At 42.8% G+C, this 26,853-nt stretch overlaps 1 protein-coding gene across 1 annotated transcript; it reads left to right on the top strand.

Annotated features, from left to right (window-relative positions):
* The first annotated feature begins 549 nt into the window (after nt 1-549).
* LOC130484484 (pituitary tumor-transforming gene 1 protein-interacting protein-like) lies at nt 550-26,195 on the top strand. The gene is made up of 7 exons (XM_056857495.1): nt 550-682; nt 3,480-3,532; nt 7,135-7,243; nt 9,820-9,928; nt 15,233-15,301; nt 19,313-19,359; nt 26,101-26,195. The coding sequence occupies exons 1-7, from the start codon at nt 550-552 to the stop codon at nt 26,148-26,150; spliced, it is 570 nt and encodes a 189-aa protein (XP_056713473.1). The 3' UTR covers nt 26,151-26,195.
* Nucleotides 26,196-26,853: the final 658 nt, after the last annotated feature.

Genomic DNA, 26,853 nt, shown 5'->3' with positions numbered 1-26,853 from the left:
CACCGGTTGCTGCCGTCCTCTACGCCCGGAGCCGGCGAAGGAAGGCGAGCCGGAAGTCGAGCGTTTCAGTTTCCGGAGGAGAGAAACGAGACGGCAAAGGGGGGCGGGGCCTCTTGCGGACACGTGCCCGGCTTCAGCTTCCAAAGGGAAAGGGGCGGGGCACGGAGAGAGACAAGACGGCAAAGGGGGGCGGGGCCTCTTGCGGACACGTGCCCGGCTTCAGCTTCCAAAGGGAAAGGGGCGGGGCACGAAGAGAGACAAGACGGCAAAGGGGGGCGGGGCCTCTTGCGGACACGTGCCCGTCTTCCGCTTCCAAAGGGAAAGGGGCGGGGCACGGAGAGAGACAAGACGGCAAAGGGGGGCGGGGCCTCTTGCGGACACGTGCCCGGCTTCCGCTTCCAAAGGGAAAGGGGCGGGGCACGAAGGGAGGCGTTGTGGCGTCGGTCGCTCTGTGGCGCCTGACGAGTGGTTCCGTCGCGAGTGCGCCTGCGCGAGCCGAGGAGCGGTTCCCGGAGAGCCGCGCAAGGAGAAAGTTGGCGCCGGCGAAAGATGGAGGCCGCGCAGTGGCGCCTTTGGGCGCTGTGCCTTTCGGCTTCCCTCTTCCTGGGGAGCTGCTCGGCCGCGGAGGAAGAGGCCGCCACGCAGCCAGCTCCCACCGCTGCCCCGCCACCGGTGGGGCAAGGTAAGGGGAGGGGCGTGGCTCTTGCTGAGAGGGTCGGAATGGGAAGAGACCCCGGTTCAAAATCCGAGTGGGCCCGGAAGGACGATGGCTTTGGGGCAGTCGTCCTCTCGCTTAGCTTACCCTACCTCGCAGGGCTGTTGTGAGCATCATGCGGGCGAAGGGAGACGCATGCTTGCAGCCTTAATGAACACATGAAGCTGCCTTATACTGGATCATACGCCTGGTCTGTCAAAGTCAGTATTGTCTACTCAGACCGGCAACAGCTCTCTAGGGTCTCAGGCAGGGGTCTTTCACATCACCTGCTTGCCTGGTCCCTTTAACTGGAGATGCCGGGGATTGAACCTGGGACCTTCTGCATATCAAGCAGATGCTCTACCACTGAGCCACGGCCCCTCTCCAGGGACTCAGGCAGGGGTCTTTCCCATCACCTCCTTGCTTAGTCCCTTTCACTGGTTCCCAGCCGGGGGTCCGTGGACCCCCAGGCGTCCGCGAGAACTAAATTAAGGTCCGCGAAACAAAGTTATAAACCCATAATAAATTAATATTTTCAATTAAAAGTTCTCTATTGTAAAAATGTATATTCAAATATTATTCTAAGTTTAATGTTTAACTTAACAGTTATGATTAAAGTTTATTTTCAAATTCTCTGAATTTTTATTTTGAACCTTGGGCTCCCTGCACCGAATAAAAAAGTCCTAGTGGTCCCTGTTCAAAAAAAGGTTGGGAACCACTGCGTGACTGGAGATGCCGGGGATTGAACCTGGGACCTGCATGCCAAGCAGATGCTCTACCACTGAGCCACAGCCCCTCTCCAGGGTCTCGGGCAGAGGTGTTTCACATCACCTCCTTGCCTAGTCCCTTTCACTGGTTCCCAGCCGGGGGTCTGTGGACCCCCAGGGGTCCGCGAGAACTAAATTAAGGTCCGCGAAACAAAATTATAAACCCATAATAAATTAATATTTTCAATTAAAAGTTCTCTATTATAAAAATATATTCAAATATTATTCTAAGTTTAATGTTTAACTAACAGTTATGATTAAAGTTTATTTTCAAATTCTCGGAATTTTTATTTTGAACCTTGGGCTCCCTGCACCGAACAAAAAAGTCCTAGTGGTCCCTGGTCAAAAAAAGATTGGGAACCACTGCGTGACTGGAGATGCCGGGGATTGAACCTGGGACCTGCATGCCAAGCAGATGCTCTACCATTGAGCCACGGCCTCTTCCCAGTGCTGCTGCTGCTCTTCTTTTCATCATTGTGGCGTAGCTGGTGGTGGATGTGAATCCTGCCTTTGAGGAACATGGATGCCTCTCAAAATTGATTAAAGTTTATAGAGTAAATCTAGTATAAATGATTGGCTATTATTTTCTGGTGGCATATGGCCAAAGGAATTTGAACTGAAGGGTCTCTTAAAAACATATTGTTAGATTTATTTTTTTTAGAGGGGGGAGAGAAGGAAACATTTAAACATTTGTTACTTAAGTAAAAAGTATGTAATGCCTTGATCTTATAAAGCTAGGGCATGCAGAACATAAAGCTGATAATAACTTCCAAGAATGTAAGTGTTTACTTTTTAAAAGGCTAGTAGTTCTTGGGGTTGGAGATTGATATGTGTACGTGAGGTATAGATATATAGAGAGAGATTGTATATATCTAATCACAAGAGTTTTTTCATGCTTAAATGTAACTGCAGAAAAAAATGTGTCATGTGTGCATTGACTGACATGTAAATGGCACTTGCAGAATTCTTCCGCATTTTTCTGATGGTTGCCAGCACTTGCTGCAGCTTTAGGGTTCTAAGTAAATGTTTATCATTTATCATTCTAAGATGGGCTTGTTGTGCTTGTGAAAATTGACTGGTAAGGCAGTCGTAAGCAGAACTTGAGAAAATGTCTACTTTATCTTAGTGGCACTCCCCCCCAGTAAACAGTCCTGGAATGATTACTGTTTCATTGGCAGTTGCCTAAAGAAAGCGTGCTATTTGCCATAGCAGAGAGCTCAAACAAGATGTCTGGTAAATGTTTGGCAATACAGATGCTATGGGGAAAGGTACAGTGTTCACATTCTAATAATTCATCATCCATGTGTGTGCATGCAGCTGAAGATAGATATGATTCTCTCTTGATTATGTTGCATACTATGTTCCATATTAGCTGCTAAGAACTAAATATAGCTTGCTGCGAAGCTATTGGGTTCCCTTTTCACATGAGCATAAGACAGAGAGCCTGTGTGGTGTAGTGGTTAGTATCAAATTAGGATCTGGGTTCAAATTCCCTATGTGCCATAACGCTCGCTCTGTGATATTGTGCAGTCACTCTTTCAGACTAACCTACCTCACATAGTTATGAGGATAAAATGGGAAAGAGAGATCCATGTATGTGCCACTCTTGAGGTCCTTGGAGGAAGGGTGAGATAAAAATGTGGTACATAGATAGAGCCCTGTTGCCACAGACCAAAAGTCCATTTGGTCCGGCACTGCATTTCCAACAGAATGAGGGGTGGTCTTAGGAGGTCTTACTGCCATCTTTGAGCAGGAATTGGCACGGGGAGGGAAAGAATAGGTAGAAGGATTTGAGCAAAGTTGTGTTTAATTGATCTGATAAGTTTTTTGGGATGCTGTTTAGGTCCAAATTGATCTAAGAGATGTCCGTACAATTCTTTCAGGAAAAATACCCTAGAAAATAAATGGAACTCTGGGATATTTATTAAAACTGAGCTCCTGTCCCACCATTTTTTGTGTTTTCAGGACAGTTTACTATACAGCCAGTCATTTCTCACATAAGGTTTATTCTCTTCTAGCATGTGCTGCTTTTTCTGGGAAGACTTGTGACCAGTGTATTCAAAACACTTCAGTAAGTTTTGGCACTTCTTATATTAAGTGTGGAGGAAAAACTCTCATGATTTCATAAATGGTGCTAATATCATCTGGGCTGGGCTTTGGGGCAGAAGAAAATACATGTTTAGATAGAATTTATTACTAGAGAGAAAAATAAAATTTCCTGTACTGATAAGGGAAGATCATGGTAAAAGAGATAACTTTTGAGAGAAATTGCTCCAGTAAAATACTGTGATTAGCAGTTTTTCTGTGGTTCCTTAGAAAACCTTTTTTCTTGTGTATGTTAAGCCTTTCCTCTGCTTTGACTGGCTCTGCCCAGTCCCAAATTCTTTTAGCAAGCAAACATGGAAACATATGACTTCGATAGGATTAAGCAGAGAACCTCCTAAGCAGAAAATTATAGTTGATTGCTTTGTACAGAATGCATATTTAAAAAAAAATTCTGAAGTGTTACTGTTTAAATTATCATCTGCTTTGAAGGAAGCATAGGCATACTTTATACAAACTTCACAATGTTGAATTAAAGTCAATTGTAAAATAACATTGACACCTTTTATAATAGATGGAATTTCATCTTTTATAAAAGGTGGAATTTCAAAATTTCCCCTAACGCATCCGCTGGTTGTCACTGAGGTGCTGCTGTTAAAGATGTCCTTTCTGCTGTCTTACCTGTAGATTACAATTCCACCCTGAAAAGCTTCTTGCAGATATTGGGTGGAACCCAAACTAAATTTTCTGTTGGTGAAAAGGAACTTTCCTGCCTTCCCCCTTTCCACTGCTGCCCACTGAGGAAGAGGAGATCCTGAGAAACAGTGTGTGTGTGTGTGTGTGTGGTCTGCAGCAGGAAGAGGGAATCAGTGGAAATTGCCAGCTTAGTGTGTGGTATGTTGCCACAACATAACTGGCTCTACAGCAGCCCAAATGTATTTGTGTTGCCATAGAGGTGAGTTAATCCTGCCTCACCCGGCTACTCTTTCAGTTTCAGTGCTTTTGCTGGCATAGTGGTGCATGGCATGTTATCCTGGATTAAGATGCCATATAAGGTGCAATTGGTGCCATTGCCATTCTTGTATACCACATGCTTTCCGTGACCAGGCTAGCCTGATCTCGTCTTATCTCGGAAGCCAAGCAGGGTCAGCCCTGGTCAGTATTTGGTTGGGAGGCCACCGTGGATTACTAAGGTTGCTATGCAGAAGCAGGCGATGGCAAAGCACCTGTTAGTCTCTTGCCTTGAAAACCGTACAGGGCCGCTATAAGTCGGCTGCAATTGGATGGCAAAAAAAGAAGGAAAAAAACATGCTTTGCCCCCACTTTGCATAAACATCCAGCTCTGTCAAACCGTATGATATTTTGAAAGAATGGTACCATAGATAGGAAGGAAAGATAATTAGATAAAGGTGTATTGGATGGTAACAGTCAGTGAAGTTAATTACATAGTAGGGTTTTTCCAGAAGCTTACTACAGAGTTCCTGAATGTTATGAGCAAGAAAGTAAATTGAAGAGATGTTTGTATCTCTGCACAATCCTACTCTAGTTCATACAAATTAGCTATTTTTGTAACCAATTATTATATCTTCCTAAATTGATCTGCATATGAAACTGTTAACACTGGCCATGCGTAAAATGATTTTTATTTCTCACCCAACCACCATTATACTATTTGATAACAGCTTTTGAATGGTTTCATCCCTTTCCCTAATTTTGATTGTACCTCGTTTGAGTTGCAGAATAATAAAAACGCAAATCTCAAAAATGGCATCCCTCTATCCTGGATAGCTGTATTGTGTTAATAATAAGAGTGTTCTTATTGTGTCAGACCAGCATCCACCTTGGTGCCCTGTTTTGCACAGTAACCTTTTGCTGTGTCCCCCTTCATAGATTTAGGTTTGGTCTAAGTGCCCTGACCAAGTCATCATCCATCCATCTGTAAAAACCAAATGACATATGAGAGAAGCCCAGATTCAAATCGAGGCTGTATATTTGAGGAAGGGGGGCTCCAATCCCATACTCAGTTTTGTCAGTCAAAACCAGGTTCCCCTCACAGTTGTCAGCTTTTTAAAAGAGAGGGGAAAGACCTGTCTTTTTTTTTTTTAAGTGATCATAACAATAGGGAAGTCCAGTTTCAGTGAGTGAATGAATGGGTGTTGAAGGGTTAACCCCCCCATGCTATCCTCATCTGAAGTGAGGATTGTGACATGGATAAAAGAATTAAAGAAGACTACAAAAAGGAATGAAATTTGGGGATTCTTGAAGCATACACCAGAAAACTACTAACAATGGTTGCTGAGATATGTTGGAATCAGTCAAACCACTGGCAGTGTCCAGGCTCGCTTTGTTGACAGGATGATGGATGATACAGCAAAACTGCAGCAGCAGCTTGGTGACAGAAAGACCAGTCAGGACTTTGTTTAGCCAATTTGTGTGAATGCAAACATATAAAGTATTGCTAAGAATTTTTTTTTTAAAGGTAACTCTATATGAAGTACTGAATAGGATACCCATGCAAACCTTTTCTATGTCTGGGGCAAAGTCACTGAATTATTAAAAAAAACCACTTCTGTACTTACAAAGACAAAAAAAATACCCAGCTCAAGCATTTGCTACTCAGTAAAACAATTAAATGGAAGCATGAGTAATTTAAGAAAATACCACGTGTTTATTCAAGATGCAGGTAATGATGCTCATGGGACTGTGTGGCTAATAGAGGCTGACACAGTTTGGATGCTGAGTTTGACATATGAGGGGATTCTGATTAATTGATAGTCTTGATTTACAAGAACAAAAAGCTCTGTCAAAGTTAACTGGCACTGGCCACAGCTAGAATAAGGCAATAGGAGCCCAGCATACTGTCCACAAAGAAGTGGTCTTAGAAGACAAGGAAGAAAAGGGTTTTGTGCTTTTGACAGCTGGATAATTGCATTGGTATCTTGGCTCAAAAATGAAAGAGGCAGTGTACTTTAGATGTTTATTCAGTGCTTACCACACATTCCTGGGGGGGGTGAAGCTTGTTTGGAGCTGGCATGATCCTGTGGTGGCATAAGTGCCAGTTGTCCCCTGATAACAGGCATTTACGCTGTCATGGAGGGCATTTACAGCAGCACCTGGGTGCTGCGGAGCTGCGTTGGCCTCCCCCGCCAGCGCAGCCACTCTAGGAACTAAATCCTGGAAGAGAACGCCTGCGCCAGCATGGGGGAGGTATTCCCCGGGCATTCCCAAGGGCAGAGCTGATGCTAGTCAGCTTTCTAACCACTTTCACCCCGGGAATGCCCCCTCACACAGCGGGGTAGCTGCGACACCTGTTTTGGTGCCATAGCCTCGTTGTTCTCAATAGGGTATCTTTTCCTTTTTTCTATTGAAAAAAAATTAAATACCCTTTTTACTCCATGGTGGCCAAGAAGCCTCTGAGGAGGAGGCGTGGGTGCCCTGCTGCCGGCTGTCATGGATATACCCCCCCATCCCAGGACTGGGCTGCCCAGGTGCAGAAATGTTTACAGTCCTGCTGAACAATAGGAAATTCCAAGTCTAAAGTTAGCAAGGAATTAATGGGGGTATTAACTTCTTGAAAGGTGAAAGATTTACTTGGTAAGGATATTTGTGTAATTTTTCTCTTTTCTTTAGTGTCTGTGGTGCAATAAACAATCCATTTGTATGGATTACCCCGTGAGGAGTATCATTCCATCATCTACGCTGTGTCCGCTGTCAGAGGCTCGTTGGGGAGTCTGTTGGGGTGAGTACTGATAGTAACTGTTAGGTGTGGTTAACTTCTAACACAAGCCATGGAAGCCACCACAGTGGCCCTGATGAGGGCAGAAAGGCAGGGTATACATTTGTAAGTAAAACAAAGGCTTTGATTTTCAAGCGTGAATGGTTAACTCACCTTCTCTTAGTCTGCAGTGAGCTTTGTGAGCTAGTTACAGACTTCACAGTAACCTCACATCGCAAGACAAAACATTGGTTGATGGTGATTGTGATACTGTTTCTCCTGAGAGGTATTCTTCCTAAATTAATTTCTGCTGCTTTGATACTCAGCCGAATGAAATCAGCGTCCTGCTGAGTTGTAAGCCTGAGAATAAAGCCACACTTTCTATCAATTAAGTCTACTACTGATAAATGTAATTTGATTTTTGGATCTGCGAATATGGTATATCGCCCTCACCTGGATAGCCCAGGCTACCCTGATCTTGTCAGATTTCGGAAGCTAAGCAGGTCAGCCCTGGTTAGTCCTTGGATGGGAGACCACCAAGGAAGTCCAGGGTGGCGACGCAGAGGCAGGCAATAGCAAGCCACCTCTGTACATCTCTTGCCTTGAAAACCCCACGGTGTTGTCATAAGTCGGCTGTGACTTGATGGCAAAAAAAATGTTATCAGTAGATACCTTTTTGAGGAACAGAGGTATCACATTCCATGCTTCTCTCTAGTGACTTGTCAGGGCCAAACCAGACATGATTCTGGGAGTTGTGTGAATGGAGCTCCCAGAGTATGTGTATGTTTGCTTTCAGCAGGTGCACATAGGTCCAGTTTGGATCAGGAACATGGCGTGAAAGGCAGGTAGACCCTTCCCTCCACTCTAGTCCTTTCCCCCCAACTTGACACAGTCCTGCAGAGCTACCGTTTGTCCCGTTGGGGTAGCATAAAAGCACAAGCCATAGTTTTTCAATTCTGGTATGTCTTCCAACTGTAGTCTACAGTAAAAAAACAAGCCGTGCATACAGGATTGGCTTTATAGTCTGTGGCTTGTTCATATCCCCCCATACTTAGTTTGTGGATTGTCTAAATATAGTCATTAAGCTGGACTCTTACATGAAGCTTCCTGGGAGTCCATCAGTGAGGCTTTCTTCTTTGTAAATCTATTCAGATTGAAGCGAAATCCTAATACTGTGTGGCCTAATATTTTTTTTTACAAGCTCAGTACTGGCGATTGGCTTGTGCAAGCATTGGGTGCTTAAACTGGGGGCGTCCTTCCTCAGAGAAAGCTATCTCTGTAGGAGTGTTCCGTCCATTCGTGTTTGTTACCTTGTGTCAAAATGTGTTATCGAGACTGAAATGTGCTCTGTGGGCCAGTATGATTCGAGGAGATCTTTGATCATGCTTGCCAAACTGATTTTGGCCTGCGGTCAGAATGTATTGGACCTTTCAGATGACCTGTGTCCGCTGGGAAGCCCTTCATGTATAGCTTTCAGATAATCTCATGTGACAAACCAAAGGACTGTCTGACCCTGACTTTTTTTTTTTAGAAAGTCAAGGTATGTGCTCTCTAGAAATCATAGTAGTGCTACATCCTGGCCTGGCTCAACTCAGAGCTTTAGACTGACTGTTTACATAGGGACTCAACAGGAACTTCTATTCCTTCTTTCCTCAGGCATATGAAATGAGGTGGGTTTCTGCCTAGCCACAGCTGTATGAGGAATTCTGCATAAAAACACTTATGAAAAAATTAGATTCTGATGCTTGTTCAGTTTCATTTTATCATTTTACAATGGGCCTAATCTGACAAGGTCTTCAGTGGTTATTTTCCTGGAACAAGTATAAGCTTGGATCCGTCATTGCATTTCTGTGGTTGGAATGTTGCTTTGGGGGGCATTTTGTGCTGCAGCAGGGTGGGCTCCACTGGTGGACATTCCCAGCAGTAGCTGTGATATTGGGTAGAGTTAAAAAAATGTATACTGACGGTCACTGGCCCATTAACATTTGTGTGATTGGCATAATCTCTGAATATGTTTTAATGAGCAAAATAGGGTGAGCTGACCTGTTGAAATCTGGGAAACAATAAATCAGCAATTTGAATCCATGGAATCCACCTTCATCACTACAGAATCAGCTTAAACTGGATAAATGTGCATTGGAGTGATCAGACTGTTCCATCTGATAAGTAGAAAAGAGCAAGAGTCCAGTAGCACCTTAAAGACTAACAAAAATATTTTCTGGCAGGGTATGAGCTTTCGTGAGCCACAGCTCACTTCTTCAGATACCATAAAAGCTCATACCCTGCCAGAAAATATTTTTGTTAGTCTTTAAGGTGCTACTGGACTCTTGCTCTTTTCTACTACTGCAGACAGACTAACACGGCTACCCACTGTGAATTACCATCTGATAAGTAAATTGTAATCATCCATTGAGGTGAATAGTTAAGTGTGATGTCCCTCTATGCTCCTTCAGCTACTGTGAGGAGGATTTCTAATGAAGGTCTAGATGTGCTAATTCCAACCCTTTATGGAAGTCACCTCTGCTGGCATAGTTCTTCATCTTTGTTAACTTGCTTTTGCAACATCAAATGTACTAAAATTCTTCTTTTAATTTTTATAGTCAACTTTCAGGCTTTGATCATCAGCATGGCTGTTGTAGCCGGCCTCCTTCTGCTTACGATAGCAAGCTGTTGCTGTTACTGCTGCTGCTGCAGAGGTCGTCGTAGGGGGTAAGCAGTTTTTCTTAGTACCTCTGCTTGACTTTTTTTAACTGAGAGGAAACGAAAAGGGGGGACCTCTAAACAACAATACAGAGATCTGAAAAATGATTATAAAAACATCCAACTACCAGACGGGCTGTGGCTCAGTGGTGGAGCGTCTGCTTGGCATGCAGAAGGTCCCAGGTTCAATCCCCGGTATCTCCAGTTAAAGGGACCAGGCAAGTAGGTGATGTGAAAGACCTTTCTCTGCCTGAGACCCTGGAGAGCCGCTGCTGGTCTGAGTAGACAATCCTGACTTTGATGGACTAAGGGTCTGATTCAGTATAAGGCAGCTTCATGTGTATGATTCAAAAATTGTGAAATGTAAAAGAAAATATTACCATTTTTTAATTTTATATATATATATCTTTTGGCATTTGGATGTTATAATCATTTTTTAGACCTCTGGTACTTTGTACCCCTTGTTCTTGACTTTTTTAAATTGACATCGTCACTAGTAATATGTAATAAAATTGTCCTTGAAATTAAGATTGTAAGTAAAACACATTGGTTCTATGAAGCATCTATAAGTTGTGTTGCCTAACTTCTGCTCTGGGACAAAATGTTCATTGGGTATCTGTGCGTAATTTTAGAGTACATATTTGTTAGCTTCTTCCATTTTTTTTACTGAAAGAGGGTTACAAATGCACATAATCAGTCATGACAAGATACATCGGTTAGGACATGGCCGGAGTTTAGGGGAACAACACTGGTCCCTTTTAACACCTCTCCACCCTAAATCTTTTTGTTTTAACTGGGGCCACTGCTGGAGTTCTGCATTAAATTATACTGATGTGAACTTCTCCGGGAGAATTGGCTTTCATTGTAATTGTTACTTGTGGATGATTTATGTGAAGGGTTTTTCATAAGTGCATTTTAAAGAAATTAAATTAATGTCCTCAGTGAAGGGTTCATTAGGAAATGCAATCTAGCATTGTAAATATGATCTTTGAACAATATTTGGTTAATAAATCCTTCTGGTTCATTCTGTGATTTAATCTTTTATCATATGTATATCCTCCAATTGTGCAGTGGCTTTTTTGAATCATTTGTGATGAAAAGGTACATGCTCCAGTATAAGTATTCAAGGAAAGATGGAGAGTCTCCCTGGCTGCATGATAGTTTTAGAGTTGCTACTTCCACATGATGGCTTGGGAGCACAAGAGTAGTTTTCATACAGGTGATGTCAGACGGTGGTAGTCAGATCCACAGTACAACAGGATAAAGTGAGCATTGGATTTCTCTTTAATGAGATTGCACACTAGCTGCAGGTGTTGCCTGCTAACTTGAAGCCATGAAGTAGCTGTTGTTAATAATTTTAATTTTTAATGTAATAGTTTTATGCTGTCTTAAAGGTTTTTATCATGTTCAACTTTGTCTAACATAGCCTAAAGCTCATCCCTCAAATGCACAGTTGTTTGACAGGAGTCCCTTCAGAACTGTAGCTTGCAAGGCACTGCCTTCAGCAAACTCTGAGTTAGGGTGTTGAAAGAAGCGAATGTGATAAATGGCACACCTTTTGACCTTCAAGCAAATCTTTGATATCTGGTTCCAGCCATGGAATTCCCAGAAGGCCAAGTAAATAGTTATTCTTTGGGAGATACGTACAGATTCAATTATCCTCATAATGCACATCTTTTGGCTATTTTTTGGGATTGTAGTGAAATCCAGAAACATGGCCCTTTCTCCCCTAGACTGCTCTTTGGATCAAAACCCGTCTGTGGGACTTCAATGACCAGCAAGATAAGGGTTTGTGCTTCAGGATGTATGCTGACAATCTTCCTTTCTATAGATACCGGGGGGGGGGGGGGGGCGGAATTAGCGTAGGTGTGCATTTCTCTTATCTTGGCATTAAGGGGGTATTGAGAAAAGAATACCCTTGTTTGTTTACTTCATTTGTAGCCTGCCTTTGTCACCGAGGCTCAAGGTGGATTACAAAACATAGAAAATAATTGAATCAGACAGCATAAGAAATGCAGTAAACGATACCGAAAAAAGCCATCGACCCCTTAAACTAGTCCCCCCAGTTCCTAGTTTAAGTAGTTTAGCATACAAAAGACTGGTTTTGAATAGATTGTGGAAGCGGGCACCCGCCGGAATGTAAAAATAAACCCTGCTGTCCATTATCTTTACATAATCAGTGAAATGAGGAGCATACTCTACTCCTGGACTTTGGTTCTCCAAATTCTATGGATTCAATGGAAGAAGTCGTCAGAGCAAAATCCAAAGAATAAAGAGAGATCAAATTCCAGTCATGCAGTATCTGGGGGAATCCTCTTGTTTCCCACTATTTTTATATATTGATGATAGATGAAAATATTGCACTTGCTGGTTTCTGACACTTTTAAATTCCAAAGCATGGCTGAACCAAATATATTTAATGTCAAAGCAGGCAATTGAACTCTTCAGCAATTAAATAACAGTACATCCAGGAAAGGGTGGATGTGTGGTTCAGGGGCTTATTAAAGTGCTTATTAAAGTGTTAACTCACCTGTTTTCACAGATACTACTTTCCATTTCTTTTTAAACGTGCAGAGCAAACGTAAGTAACTAATAAAATGTTTGACTCTTCAGGTATAGGGGCAAAGGATTTATCTCAAGGACACTTTGACCTACAGCACAAGCTGTCAGCCAGCATCTATCTAGTTATAGCTGAGCGAAGTCATCCACTGAATTTACTGTCCGGGCATCTGAGTCAGTTCTGCAGTTCTGAGTCATGCTGGCAGGCAGGCTCTCACAAGACTCTGCTGTCGAGGAGGTGGTATTTTCCTTTAACTTCAGTAAATGCCACAGGTGCTCTAGAGTATAACATTTGCAGAGGTTCTGCATGTGTCACACGTAAATCTCGCTGAATGAAATACATGAGAGAATTTTCCTTGCTTTTGTCTGCGCCTGCGTGTAAAGTTCAGTTTTGCTGGTTTAATTCTCCACCTCAGCTTATAAGGGATTTCATTAATGCGTGCTTTGCATGTGTACTTGGAGTCTGTTCTGTCGTGGCCTTTGCCTGCTTGCACTCCAGGTAGGATCCGTGAGGGTAAATAACCCCTTGAAATGTGTAGCATATTCTGGAGACGTTGAATACTTGCTTTATCTGCTGCTAGCATTATCCTTGAGCTGTTTGTGTGGCCAGCATGTGCTTCGTCTGCTTCATGCGCTTCATGTGAAGCATGTGCTTCAGGTTTACATGGCTGAAAACATGAGAGGTCATTGTATTAACCTTGGAGGCTTTGTAGAGTTGAAGCATGTAGCTGTATAGCCAAGTCACATTCTTTATGTCTGCTTGCTCAGAGGCACATCTTGCAAGTTCTGACTATTCGCTTCATGTGGAAAACATAAATTTGGATTCTCTTCTGGGATACAGCTTTAAGATGGCTCAATGTCTTATGGTGATCTCTCTAATAATGACACTTCACAACATATTTGGTGCTAGCTTGCTCCTGTGCACTCTAAAGATGTCCAAAATCCACACCTGCACTCTGCAAAAAGGCAGAAGTACTTTCCAGAATTAATGTGCTCAACTTGTACATTTCTTAACCCCCCCCCAAATTGATACAATTTAAATGAACCAACTACAATGTAAATAAACTGAAAAGTTATCCTAAATAGCCTGCAATCGTCTGGGCTTCCTGGGGGCAGTTAGTTAGAGCCACTGGCCAGGAGCTCTTTAGCTCTTGCCCAGTGAGTCCTGTCCAATGGCTTGCGCCTCTGGCCGTAGTATTGTAATAGAAGGGAAGCAAAATCTCAGGCTTACTCTTAAACAGCTGTCTATTCACTGCTCTCCCATATTGCCCACCCAATGAATGCCATGATTTATGGCCTAATAAGGGTAGTGTTGAGAGCCAATGTAGTGTGGTTAAGGTGTCAAAGTAGGACCTGGGAAACCCAGGATCAAATCCCCACTCCCACCATGGAAACTTGCTGGTTGACCTAGGGGCAGTCACACACTGTCAGCCCTGACCCCGGCTAGTATTTGGATGAGAGACCTCCAAGGAATACCAGGGTCATGACACGGAGGCAGTCAATGGCAAACCACCTTCAAATGTCTCTTGCCTTGAATACCCTATGGGGTAGCCATAAGTCAGCTGTGACTTAACAACAACAAAAAGGTGGTGTCGCTAAGAAGAAATGAAGAAATACTTAGAAGTTGATTACAATGGGTAGTACTGTTAGTCCCACCAAATCCTTGAACAGATGCAGCTGACTTCCAAAATGACAGGTAGCAACCACTACCACTGTTTACTATTTAGAAGTGAGAAAGCATCAGATCTGTTTACAAGCATACAAATTATTCAGAGAACCATAACTAGTTGCAGCTCGGTATTGAGTGTACAATTCAGTGGCGGAACGCTGTGTTTTGAAGACAAACATAACAGAGCTTTGAAGGAGAGCAAGATAGGCTTGAAACCCATCAGATGACTTCTAGTTAATTCCATCAGACATTCATTCTTCTAGCGTCTTTGGGCTGGTCCTCCTTTTCTGGATCATCTGTTACATGCCATCTCCACTAGGTGTCAGTGCTCTTTCTTTCCTTGAAATGCTTGTGCCGGAGCATGTGCCTTTTGCTTTGTCTGTTTCAATCTGGGTTGGTTTGGCATGTCAATTATGATCTGGTTGGGTTAAAGGCCAAGAAGAAGAGGCCTCTTTCTCTGACCCCTATGCTGGGCTCTCTCCTGTACCTGAATTCAAATGGGGAATCAATATCCTGCTCTGCTAGTCAGTAGAGAAATGGGTCCCAGCCCCACTAGTCCCATACTGTAATAACCAAGGTCATTTTGTGCTTTATGCTGAATTATCAGACTACTAGTATCCTAATTGTCTGGACTGCTGGCAGGAGGGCCATTAGGCCACTCTCCCTGACATATGGGAACAGACACACTGTTCAGATGCTGTGTTTAAGACATTTAACCCCCAAGCAGGGGAATAGCAGGAGGTCCCTTTTCCACACAGAAGGTCTCTTTAAAAGACATTCTGCCAGGACCCTTTTCTGTGGGATAGTCTCAGCATAGGTGCTGCTGCAGCCATGGGATTGAATTGACAATTACTAGCATGTGATGAGAGCTTTAAAGAAGTCTTGCATGGCTGTATGTAGAAAGTATTACTTCTGAATAACTTGTAGGTAGTTAAAAGAGGAACCATTTTTTCCAGTATTATGTCAGTGAAAAATGAAATGGAAACCAACCTATTGGAGACGTTTGAAGTTCAAAAGCCCTCATCAAAGATAATTACTTGGATGCTGCTGCCTCAACACAAAAATGTTTTTTTCCTCTTTCATAGGAGACTAGCTGAAGAAGAAGAAAGATTTATCAGAGATCAGGAAGAAAAACGGCTGCAGTCCCTTCAGCGGTATGTTTTTGTAAGCTTAAATTTGCCCTAGTGCTCTCAGCGCTTATTTGGAAATACAAGCGACGGTTCCCTGAGGTGACCCTGGATGCAAATCTTGGAACTCTTCCACTCCAGTGGAGAGCCAGCGTGGTGTAGTGGTTAAGAGCGGCAGACTCTAATCTGGAGAACCAGGTTTGATTCCCCGGCCTTCCACATGAAGCCTGCTGGGTGACCTCGGGCAAGTCACAGTTCTCTCAGAACTCAGCCCTACCTACCTGTGGGGGCTGTGGCTCAGTGGTAGAGCATCTGCTTGGCACGCAGAAGGTCCCAGGCTCAATCTCCAGCATCTCCAGTTAAAGGGACTAGGCAAGTAGGTGATGTGAAAGACCTCTATCTGAGACCCTGGAGAGCTGCTGCCAGTCTGAGTAGACAATACTGACTTTGATGGACCAAGGGTCTGACTAAGTGTAAGGCAGCTTCATGTGTTCAAGAGAAATGTACTTCTATATGAATAGCTCATTTGTATAAAGCGTACTCACTCATTCAACATAAGGAACACTGTGTTTAGAACTGTCACTCTGGTTTTCTTCAGTAAGTAATTAATATAGGCATTAATATGTATTCATGTGTACCTCACAAGGTGCCTGTTGTGGGGGAGGGGGAAAGGAAAGGATGCTTTGAGACTCCTTATGGCAAAGAAAAGCGAAGTATGAAAACCAACTCTTCTTCCATTTTAGCAAGGCTGTCGATAGTGACGTGGGGCTGTGCCAGGCAGTCTTTTGGCTTGCGACACACAGTTCAGCCTCCCAGCCAGTGGAGAGTGAGGAACAGCAGAGCGGATTGCTGTAGTGCTGAGGCAGAGCAATCACTGGGAAATGCCTTCTACGGCTCCAGCATAGCAAGGCGTTTTGTTCTGCGGCTGCAGCATCGCTATCTGCTCCCGAGCTGACTCACATAAGCAGGCACCCAAGTTTCCTGCACATCTGTATTCTTGTTAACTCCCAACAGCACTCCGCCAGAAGGCAGGCAAGCTGTTGTACAATTTTCGAAAACAGAATGGATACAAAAATAAACCACAAAATACGTATCCAGTAAAAATCAGCGATCTGTCAGCAGAGTGAACTCCAGCAGCTTCCTTGCATGCTTGGGTTCCTTGGTGATTGGAGCAGGGATAGAATTTGTGACCCCCTGCTAAACAATCCAAGGCAGCACGGATGGTAATGAATTTCAGTAAGAATGGCCACATGCTTAGTTCCAAGGCAGTGGATAACGAACATCGGCAGGCTGAACTATTCCCCCCCCCCTCCAATATTACACTGATGGGCCAGCGTCAGTGGGGTTAAGCTTTGTGTGAGAAAGGCCTTTGAAGCAGTGCATCATATGTGACAGGCCTTTTATCAGCAAATCCTCCCCTGAGATTTTTACATCAAAATCAAGTTTGGTTTGCTGACTCTTCCCTGTTAACAGATAAGGAAAAACCACACATTATAGCAGTGAAATTGCTAATTCTGTCTGTAAAACGTTATGGTAAGTTGGGCATTAAATATAACGGCATAACAAACCTAATGGAAATTGAACATTCTGGTTGTCCGGGTTTAGACTGTCTTTTAAAGGCACCCTTACGTTAGTTCCTTTGCCAAAGAATAAAGTGCTGCCTGTATTTCGATAACCCTAGGGGACTGCTGTTGAACTTGAGTAGAAAATAGTGATGAGTCAGGAGGCGCACAGTTTTCACAGTGGGAACTTCAGAGTCGCCAAGCTGGATCAAACCAGTGGTCCATTTAGTTCAGCATCCTGTTTCCAGCAGCGGCCAGACAGAGGCTGTGGGGAAGCTCACAAGCGTGGCTGGCGGACAGCAGCCCTCTCCTGCTGACCGCTGACCCAGCTGTGAATCTGGAGACCTCATTTGGCTTGAATAGCCAATGACGGATCTGTCCTTCATAAATCTGTCATCCCGGCTTTTAAATCTATCGCCCATTGTGTGAAGTGGCGCTTCCTTTTGACTACGATGAGTTTGTTGCCAGTTTCATACGGCACCTCCAGGTTCTAGTCTTGAACACATGAAGCTGCCTTCTACTGAATCAGACCCTAGGTCCATCAAAGTTAGTATTGTCTAGTCAGACCGGCAGCTGCTCTCCAGGGTCTCAGGCAGAGGTCTTTCACATCACCTAATTGCCTCGTCCCTTTAACTGGAGATGCCGGGGATTGAACCTGGGACCTTCTGCATGCCAAGCAGATGCTCTACCACTGAGCTACGGCCCTTATGGGAGCGGATGAAAAGTTTGTCTCTCTACTGTGCATAATTTTGTAGACTTCTTGTCATGTCATCCCCGGTCATTTTTTTAAAACTAAAGAGCCACAGATGCTTCACCTTTGCTTCACAGGACCTCTTGCAGCCCTGAACTTTTGGCTGCCTGATCTGATGAGATAATTCAAAAGTATTCTTCGATGTCCATTCAGACATCAAGGTGGAGAGCGGCTTGTTCTTCTCTCCACCTCTCCAGACTAGACCAGTAATATCCCCCTCAAGCAATGTCTTTCCCCCACCCCCATCTGATTGCTGCTCAGTATAATCTTTTATGGTATAGAAGGAGGTGATGTGGTGGCAGTTCAGCATTATAGCACTGTGCTTTCTTGTCTTTGTCTTGTGCAGCTGTTAGTGAAATAGGAAAACAGCTGGGTGAAACTAAATCCAGCAAAGAGTTTATGCTAAATCAATTCAGGGAATCCTGTAAGAATCATGCAAATGTCCCTGCCATGTCCTGCGTGGAGGCATGAATCTCTTGCAGTTTACTTCATCCCCTCCATATAATGCTAAATTTATTGCTGGCTTTGGGCTATTGAGTCGCAGTAGATCTCCCAGCAGTCCTTTCAACTTCAGCTACTAAGATGATCAGTCCTGGAGGTTCTTTTTTATAGGCAACCTGAGGCTTAAAGAAAAGCCGTCCAGTCTTCTATTGAAACTAATATAGCATCTGCCTACTTACTGAAACCTCTACAATGTTCCTGGTTTTGCCTCTTACATATGCTAGAATTCATAAGAAAAATGTATATACACTATTCATTCACTGGAAATTCACACAGGTTGTACAAACATCTTTGAAGGAAGGGCTGATATGTTAGATTCTGTAGATTCTAAGAGGTACAGATATCTGTTTGTGTATATATATGTGTGTGTGTATATATCTATATCTATATATATACACAGATAGATAGATATATAGTTCCAGGGAGAACTGGGTTTGATTCCCCACTCCTCCACATGAGCAGCAGAGGCTAATCTGGTGAACTGGATTTGTTTCCCCACTCCTACACGAAGCCAGCTGGGTGACCTTGGGCTAGTCACACACTCTCAGCCCCACCTATCTCACAGGGTGTCTGTTGTGGGGAAGGGAAAGTGATTGTAAGCTGGTTTGATTCTTAAGTGGTAGAGAAAGTCAGCATATAAAAACCAACTCTCCTCCTTCTTTTTAATGTTGATCTTAGTGTGATATTGTTCAGGGGCGAATTGGCCATATGAACAGTATCATGAAAGTAAAATAAAGAGGTACAGATGTGAGAATAACGCAACCTGCTGCTTAAAGTATAACCTGCAACTTGTGGTGCATTCTATTTATTTAGTTAGTTATTGTTTATACTTGTTTCCCATTCACCCCTTGTCTAGCAGGGCTCAGGGCAGCTAACAACAAACATAACATAGTAACAATACAATTTAAGACTACTAAAACCACAACAAATTCAGTGCATTACATCTAAAGCCATATAAAGATGGGCGCTTGATAAAATCAACAACCTCCCAATTAAAAATACCAATTGTTGACTGTACAGAGAGCCGGAGGGGGGGGTCAGCAGCTAGCCCCACCGTTGAATCTGGACCTCCAGACTTAATTCTAGAGATGGAGATAACTGTGGGTGAGAGCCATGTGCTGGTAATGTGCCTGTTATTGTTTAGCAGGTATTTCAGGGTTTCTGGTTTTGTAAATGCTTTCTAAACAACTGTTTCAATGTCCTGATGTTCATGACCTTTTGCAGCAAACATGAAAGGAAAGCGAAGCATGACGAGATACGCAAGAAATATGGTATGTATAATAAAATGTAATTCAGACCTGAATATTTTGATAGTTTATAGCCTAAGCAATCAATAAATAAGTAATAATTAAAATAAGCTGTTTTGAAATAGAAATTGTTGCTTGTTGGAACCCTTGCTGGAACCTCTTTTCAGTTGGTTCCCAGGTACATGAAGCAAGGGTGATTTTGGGTGGTCTGGAATATAGTTCACGATAACTGCTCTCGTGAAAGTGTGGAGACAACACTTGGTAGTTAAGGCTGCTTCCTGCCTTTCCAGGCCTCTCTGTTCTTCCTGACGTACTTTCCAGTGCCTGAACTCAGATTAGTAAACTAAACGAGATTTAATGTGCCTTGTGCATATTAACCGAGGTAACAAACCAGGGTTAGGAGCCCCATGGCGCTGAGTGTTAAACTGCAGTACTGCAGTCAAAAGCTCTGCTCACGACCTGAGTTCGATCCCGACGGAAGTCGGTTTCAGGTAGCCAGCTCAAGGTTGACTCAGCCTCCCATCCTTCCGAGGTCGGTCAAATGAGTACCCAGCTTGTTGCGGGTAAAGGGGAGATGACTGGGGAAGGCACTGGCAAACCACCCCGCAAACACAGTCTGCCTAGTAAATGTCGGGATGTGACATCACCCCATGGGTCAGGAATGACCCAGTGCTTGTACAGGGGACCTTTACCTTACCTTATAAACCATGGTTAGGGATAATTGTGGTTAAGCATTTGTATCTTCACTGGATGCAAGTGTTAGTTTCAGAAAAGGCATTTAATCCTCAGGATAAGCGTATTTCCAGTATTCTTAGAATTTAGAGATTAAGTTTAATCCTATATATACTTCTTACCTGGGAGTTAATGCCATTGACCTCTGTGGGACTTCTAAATAAGCAGGCATAGAGTAGGGTTACCAACCCTACTGTTGTATTGCTGCCAGAAGGATAGTTGTGTTTGTTGCAACAGCAAGCAGAGGAGTCTTGTGCCACCTTAAAGATGCTCGCATTCTTATTCTAGCATAAACTTTGATGGTTTAGTCTGGTGTCAGATACTTGTTCACACTATGCAGACATAAAGAGAGTACACTGCATGCATTTGACAAAGTGGACTCTAGTCCATGAACATTTATGATAGAATAAACGCGTGTCCCTTTTTGGCTGCCACAAGACTCATGTTTGCAGTGACACAAACAACATGCAGAATTAGAACTAAACACATCAGTGAAGACTAGAATTAAACTTTTTGTTTTACTAGACCTCATAAGTGAGTTGTGTGGTTACACATAGAGGAAAGTTCATGACAACTTTGGCTATTCAGTTGTAAAAAGATTTATACTAACCCAAAACGTTCAAGATGTGGCTGCTTGTAGAGAGATCTCAGTTGTAAGTGGACTGAATGTGTAAATACTTGAGCCTCCAACTCGATGATGTCCCCCTCCCCCTCTGTATGTCCCTGTTCCATTGTTGGTTGTGCAAAGCATACTTTTGCCATTTTCTCCAAACCCTGGGCTTGCACTTCAGGTTTACAGGAAAGTTACAGTTTACCAAGTTCAAATATAACGGCAAGCTGTGATTTGTGTGATTAAAAGTGAGGGAGAGAATTGAAAAGCACAAAGGGAGGGGGGAAGCATCTGAGCCTCAGATACGAACAACCAAACCATGGTTTGCTGTTAGTGTGAACCAAGATTAAAATCCCGTTGACTTTGAATAATGGTCTCTCCTTTGACCAGGTGAAGCAAACCTGTTGAGGCGGTGCATGCATTCATATTTTTTCTTGCTAGGGTTTTCTGGGCACTTCAGAGCGTAGATGCATGTTTTCGTGCACATGGCCAGTATCAAAGTATGGCCACATTTCAGCTTGTGCTCGGTTCTTCAGTATGTCTTATTTCAGGTTCTTATTTCCATGTGAGTATGTTTAGAATGATGTCTTACTGTTGATGTTGTAAATGCTGCAAAAACCTACGCTACAAAGTTCTGCCCTACTGAGTACAGTCCCTTCACTATACAGAAAAAAGGTATAGAAAGTTATTCTGTGCTGTATTGCTAAGTATTCTCTTCATATCAGTCAGTTGCTTCTGTGGTCTGGTCTACTGCTTGTATTAGACAAGAACTTGGTATATATCTGAGAACTTATTTTAATAGGCAGGTACCTTTGTGTACTGGGGGAAAAGAAATCTGTGCCATGAAAATTTAAATTCTATGATATTCATAAGCTATGTTTAATCTCTTAATATGCAAAGAAATGCATATTAGGCACAATTCTGTTTCACCTAGCTTGGCATCTCTAGAAGTCTTGCTTGTCCCCTTTGCTTTCTGAAATTTGCCAGGTGACACCTCCTTATCTTCACTCATATGGACTGGAAAGCTGCTTTTAGTAAAGGAAATGGAATTCCACAGTCTGTACTTCCGGGGCTTACGTAATGTGACTTGCAGTGTATGCATCCATCTGATTATAGATGGAGGCTGGTGTTTCAAAACTTTGGACTGTAATCCCCTTTTTGGAATTCTTTTTCAAAACTAACATTAACACAAGTCACGTGCTACTAATTCTCAGCAAAGTAATTAAATGCAAAAGCGAAAGAAGGATCCCTTGTGCTTTTTCTTGATCAGTCTACCTCTGTTTAATATCAGTCTGGTAAAGTCATAATTGCAAACCACATTCAATGATGGTCTAATATGGCTAACAGCTATGGAGGCACCACACTGTATTGTTTCCAGTGCCTTGCAGAGACAGATTCTCTCTTAAATAGACAAGGATGAATGACAGAGCGGCAAATGCTTTGTTAACCCATTGCTAAATTAAGATGATCTCGTCTGAAATGTCAGCCTTGTTTAGATGTAAGGAAATGCCTTTTCCCCCCCACTTCACCCACCAGCTTTTCTGGCTCCATTTAAATGGTAATTACACATTTATAATGCATCGCAGGTGTCGCTCACTGTAGCGGCAGTCCTTTGGGAACCCAGGAAGCAATAGGGCTTTAATAAATGGGAACACTCTATTTGAATGGGTTCTTTGTTGCAGGGTTTGTCAGTTTTTCGTATGTTCTTGTATGAATACAGTTTGATTACTCAAATTACGTGTTCGCTGCTAAACAAGTTTTAGAGAAGCACTTAGATTATTTTGTCACTGGAGTTAAGTTTCAAAGGGAATAGATGTAATTGCTGAATATTTGCTACTATTTTATGTTTTAAACATGACTGCATTACAGGTTGTGTTTTTGTTTAGACTCTAGAAAAGCTTCCGTAGAGCAGGAATGAACAGAAGTTTGATAGGTTTCCACTAGTGGACCACTGCCAATTTCTGGTGGGACACCTTAGTGTCTGCTAGCTGCTTGGTATGTTGTAAAGAATGTTGGATTAGGTGGGCTTGTATCTGATCCAGCAAGGTCCTTCGTGCATTCTTAAGCAAGAAGGCGTACTCTCCTTCACTTAACTCAGACGAGTTATGTGTGCATGCAGAGGTCTGGTGACAGCTACCAGTATATTTGTTATGCTGGTTCATGTGACCCGAGATAGTCAGTAGCACACATAATGCCTCCATAACCTTTCCTCACTTTCCAAGTATTATCCAAATAGTACCTTATGTATTTGCAAAACCTCTTGTTCATGTGTTACAGCACTATTGTCATATGACGTATATGGATGATAATTTCCATAATGGTGGAGTAGAGCGCCACAGCTGGTTTCATGTTGTGTATCTCTATCAGCCTGTGCAACAGGTTTAGTGGCCATAAGGTGCATTTTTTTATATAAAGTTGTTGGCTTCTCCGCATGTTCGGTCAGCTGCTGCTCAGCTACCTGGCTGTAAACTCAAGAAATTCTGAAATTGTAAACGTTCGCGCCAAGGCCAGATGGTATTTGGGACTCAGTCAGTCAGTGGTAAAGCAGTGTAGTGAAGACCCATCTATCCTGTTCAGGTTCTGAATTAAGGATCAGATATCCCAGCTCAGCAGCTGTAATTTGTGTGTGGTTGCAAACACCTGCCTCAAATCATTCAGATGACAATCAAGGGATATACCAGTTCAGATAAAAATCTCTGTGGCTAGTTCTGTGCTTCCTTTGAAATATCCCTGGAATGTCACTGATGTAATACCCTCAAGCTAATTGCTTTATGTTAATAATAGTAACCTAGAATTCATTTTCCTCCTATTGTTAGATTCGCAAACAGGAATTGCTTTCCAGTAGGTGACCACTTTTCATGATTCTTCATTAGAACTTATTGGTTGGGTTCCAAGCAAAATCAGTGCTGGTGGAAGGAATTTCTGTTAGTGAAGCAAGATTTTCCCTCCTCCCTCCAATGCCCCCTTAAATGTTATTCTTGCAGGACAGGAAACCCCGGGAACAACATTAGGGATGAATTGGAGGTCTGCTGTGAGAGTAGGGAATGGGCAAAAATTGCCCATCAGTGCAAATTTTCCACTGGATCCAATGCTGTATGTGGAGTTACCTGATCTTGAGTTATATATGCTATCCTTGTGGTAGATGTGCTGCAACCAGTATAATTTATTTATTGAAACAAATCAGCTGGTTCTACTGGAGAACGTAGCTCCGTGTACTGTGTTGCTCAACCAAACGCCTGATGTTGTACCAGTGCAAAATTTCACTCAGCACAATAAGTACATAGGGTGCAAACTTGTCCTTTGCTAAAGGAACAGTGTGCTTTCCTCATTTCCAGTTGAACTGGTCCTTATTACTGCCTCAACTGGTCCTTATTACTGAGCAAAGTCAGCAACTGTAGTCAGTGGCGGACTCCTGGAAGATCTTAGTGAGAATTCTAGATTATTTGGCCAAGCAGTCTGAATCATGAACCACCCATTCTACAGAGGAAACATTTGGGCTCTGCTGGTCCCATTATTCAAGAGAGACCAGAGGCGCTCTGTGGTACAATTATCAGCAACCACCCAAGCACGGTACAGAAACCACCATCGCCTCCCAAGTTCCCGGATAGTATTGGTGGATCTACCAGCTCTTAGAGCTGCATGAATTCCTTGAATCCTGGCCTGAAAAAAAAGAATAGCTTCTCGATGAGTACCAGACAAACTGGGCATTAAACAAACTTGAATTCACAAATAAACCCTGCCCTTAATTGCAAGAAATGAAAATCCACCCAACCCCCCTGTGAACACGTTTTGGCCTGATGGTACTGCATCAATAGAGAATTGACTGGTCAATGACCTAGATATTTTGGAAATGCTGTTGCTGTCCTCTGCAGTATGTGGGTTGGCTTGACTGCTCAGGTTATCTGGAGTTATTTGGTTTGCAAGAATCTTTTCTCTCGAGATATCTTGTGTAGTTTGAGTTTGGGAGGTAAGGATGTGAAGGAAGTGGATGGCCTCCTGGGCTCTTCCAACAAAACAGTTCTGAATTGTAAGCAAGAGTGCCAGTAAATGAATACAGCTGCAGTTGCATTTTTTTGTCTGTAATGATAGGTCTGGATTAGGAATACTGTATGGTTCTGGGCATACTTCTCCATATTTTGCTCTGGTAGTATGGAATTTGTTTTCTAGGTAGCTTCTGTTTATGAAGTTGCTGCAGCAGCATAATGTGTTGGCAGATATGCTTGGTGAGATTTGTGTTGGCCTGTGTACTGAAGCATAGCCCAGATGATTTTGCATGGTTATGTAATATATAGAAACAGCTGGCACACATAGGAACTTGCTGTATGTACACAGTCCTGTTCCATCTCCGGGGTTTACATCTACCAGTTTGTAGCTCAAGAAAGTGCTAGAGACCTCTGCGCACTTTTGAAGCTTTAACTTTCCTAGCACACCCATGTTTAGACTTTACAGAGACCCAAATGACACCTACTGGAAAACATCAGTAGATTGAATAAGGAATGGCTGTTGTGATGTTTACCATTACCTAGCTAGTGTATGTAGTGGTGCCATTTCGATGATTGCAATAGCAACAATAAATCTTTTCCTGGTTCAGGGTGTATTTGAGTGATGCTGCATTTGGCATAAATTGAACAGATTAACATTTGTTTGTTCATCTGATTTCTAGAACCACATTTACTATCTGGCTCTGAGCTTACCTTTGCAGTTCACTTCTTGATGTTTCTTGACCTTTTTTAAAATAATGTCTGTTTAAAGGGGGGGAGTTTGTAAATGTTGCTTGTCCTTGGAGTGATAAGTATTTTGGGGTAGTGTTCTGTTGTAGTGTAACAACTCTCATTATTGTTGGCAGAGTGAATAACACAAAAAGGTACACACCCTGATTAAAGTGTAGACAAGAGTTTATTAAGGAACTAATATAATTGATAGTAAAGAGTAGTGACACAGATAGTTTCCTAATTACATAACTAGCTAAGAGAGAGACATTAACTGTGGAACTTCCAAGGGGGAGTAGCAATCTGGAGTCATAGAAGGAATGACATGTAACAGGAGAGAAGGGGCTGACCTCACTATCCTATCAAATTGCTATCTTGCTGCCCGCTGCAGGGTTTTCTTCACTTCTTCTTTGTACACCAGATGTTGCCTATTCCAGCAGTGATGGCCCTTGCAGTGATTGTTATTTGATTATATACCATTGCATTAATTTGATGCGTTACATACTGTTATTGTTGTGCTTATCTTGTGATGCCACACATTGTTTTATCATGTGGTTTCTACATGATAACAGGTTGGATCCTGTGGGCCATCCACTGATGGCGCTGACAATCCCCCAGCAGCCGTTTCTGGTTGTTAGTGGCTCAGATCTTAAGTCACCAGGTTGGTGTTTTCTTGAGTCTGTAATATTGTCCTATGTTTGTTTCCACCCATAGGTCTTCTCCAGGATTCTGACCATCCTTACAGCAGATACGAGAATGAATGAAAGTGGACCTATACATTGCTTTCTTAAAAGACTTGGAAATTTCAAGAGAATTATTTGATTCAGTTTTTAGACCACCAAATGTGTACATAAATGTGTAGTGTGTGTTCCTTTTCTTTGTTAAAAGTAACTTACTTATATCTGATCATACACAGGAAACATTGGGTTTTCCTTCCCCAAATTTTTAATGGAATGAGAATCAAGGGGCACAAATAACAATCATGTAATTTTCTCCTAACCTTGTAACAAATACAAAATTTGGATTATTTTACTTTCCATGTTGCTAAATAAAAACCATTTCTATGTCAGGTAACTGATGGCAAATGTTTGACAACATAGACAGCTCTGGCACCAAGCGATGACAAATAATTACAGCCTACACCTTCATGCCTGTTAAGTGAAAGAAAAACGACAGCGTGCACTTGTCAACTTGGCTTCAACAACTCGTGTGTGGATGCAAAAACCAACCGTTGCCTGTGGTGTTGTCCTAATTGGTACATTCCTGCACCATCCTAGCTTCTTAAATGAGGTCATTTAAGGGCTGTAAACCTGTTTTCCTGCTGTTCTGTAATTGTCTCTCCCCCCTCAATGTGTCCTTCCCTAGCACACACTGCTTCTTGCTTGATTCTGTGGAGTTTGAGCTGATGGAACATGTGCTTTCCAGGAAGATGAGCGGAAGAAGGCTTAGAGAGCCTGTAAATGTCAG

This window comes from Euleptes europaea, chromosome 11 (assembly GCF_029931775.1).
Source record: "Euleptes europaea isolate rEulEur1 chromosome 11, rEulEur1.hap1, whole genome shotgun sequence".
Classification (NCBI taxonomy): Eukaryota; Metazoa; Chordata; class Lepidosauria; order Squamata; family Sphaerodactylidae; genus Euleptes; species Euleptes europaea.
Note: the sequence above shows the minus strand (reverse complement) of the source record. Positions and strands in the feature narration are given on the sequence as shown.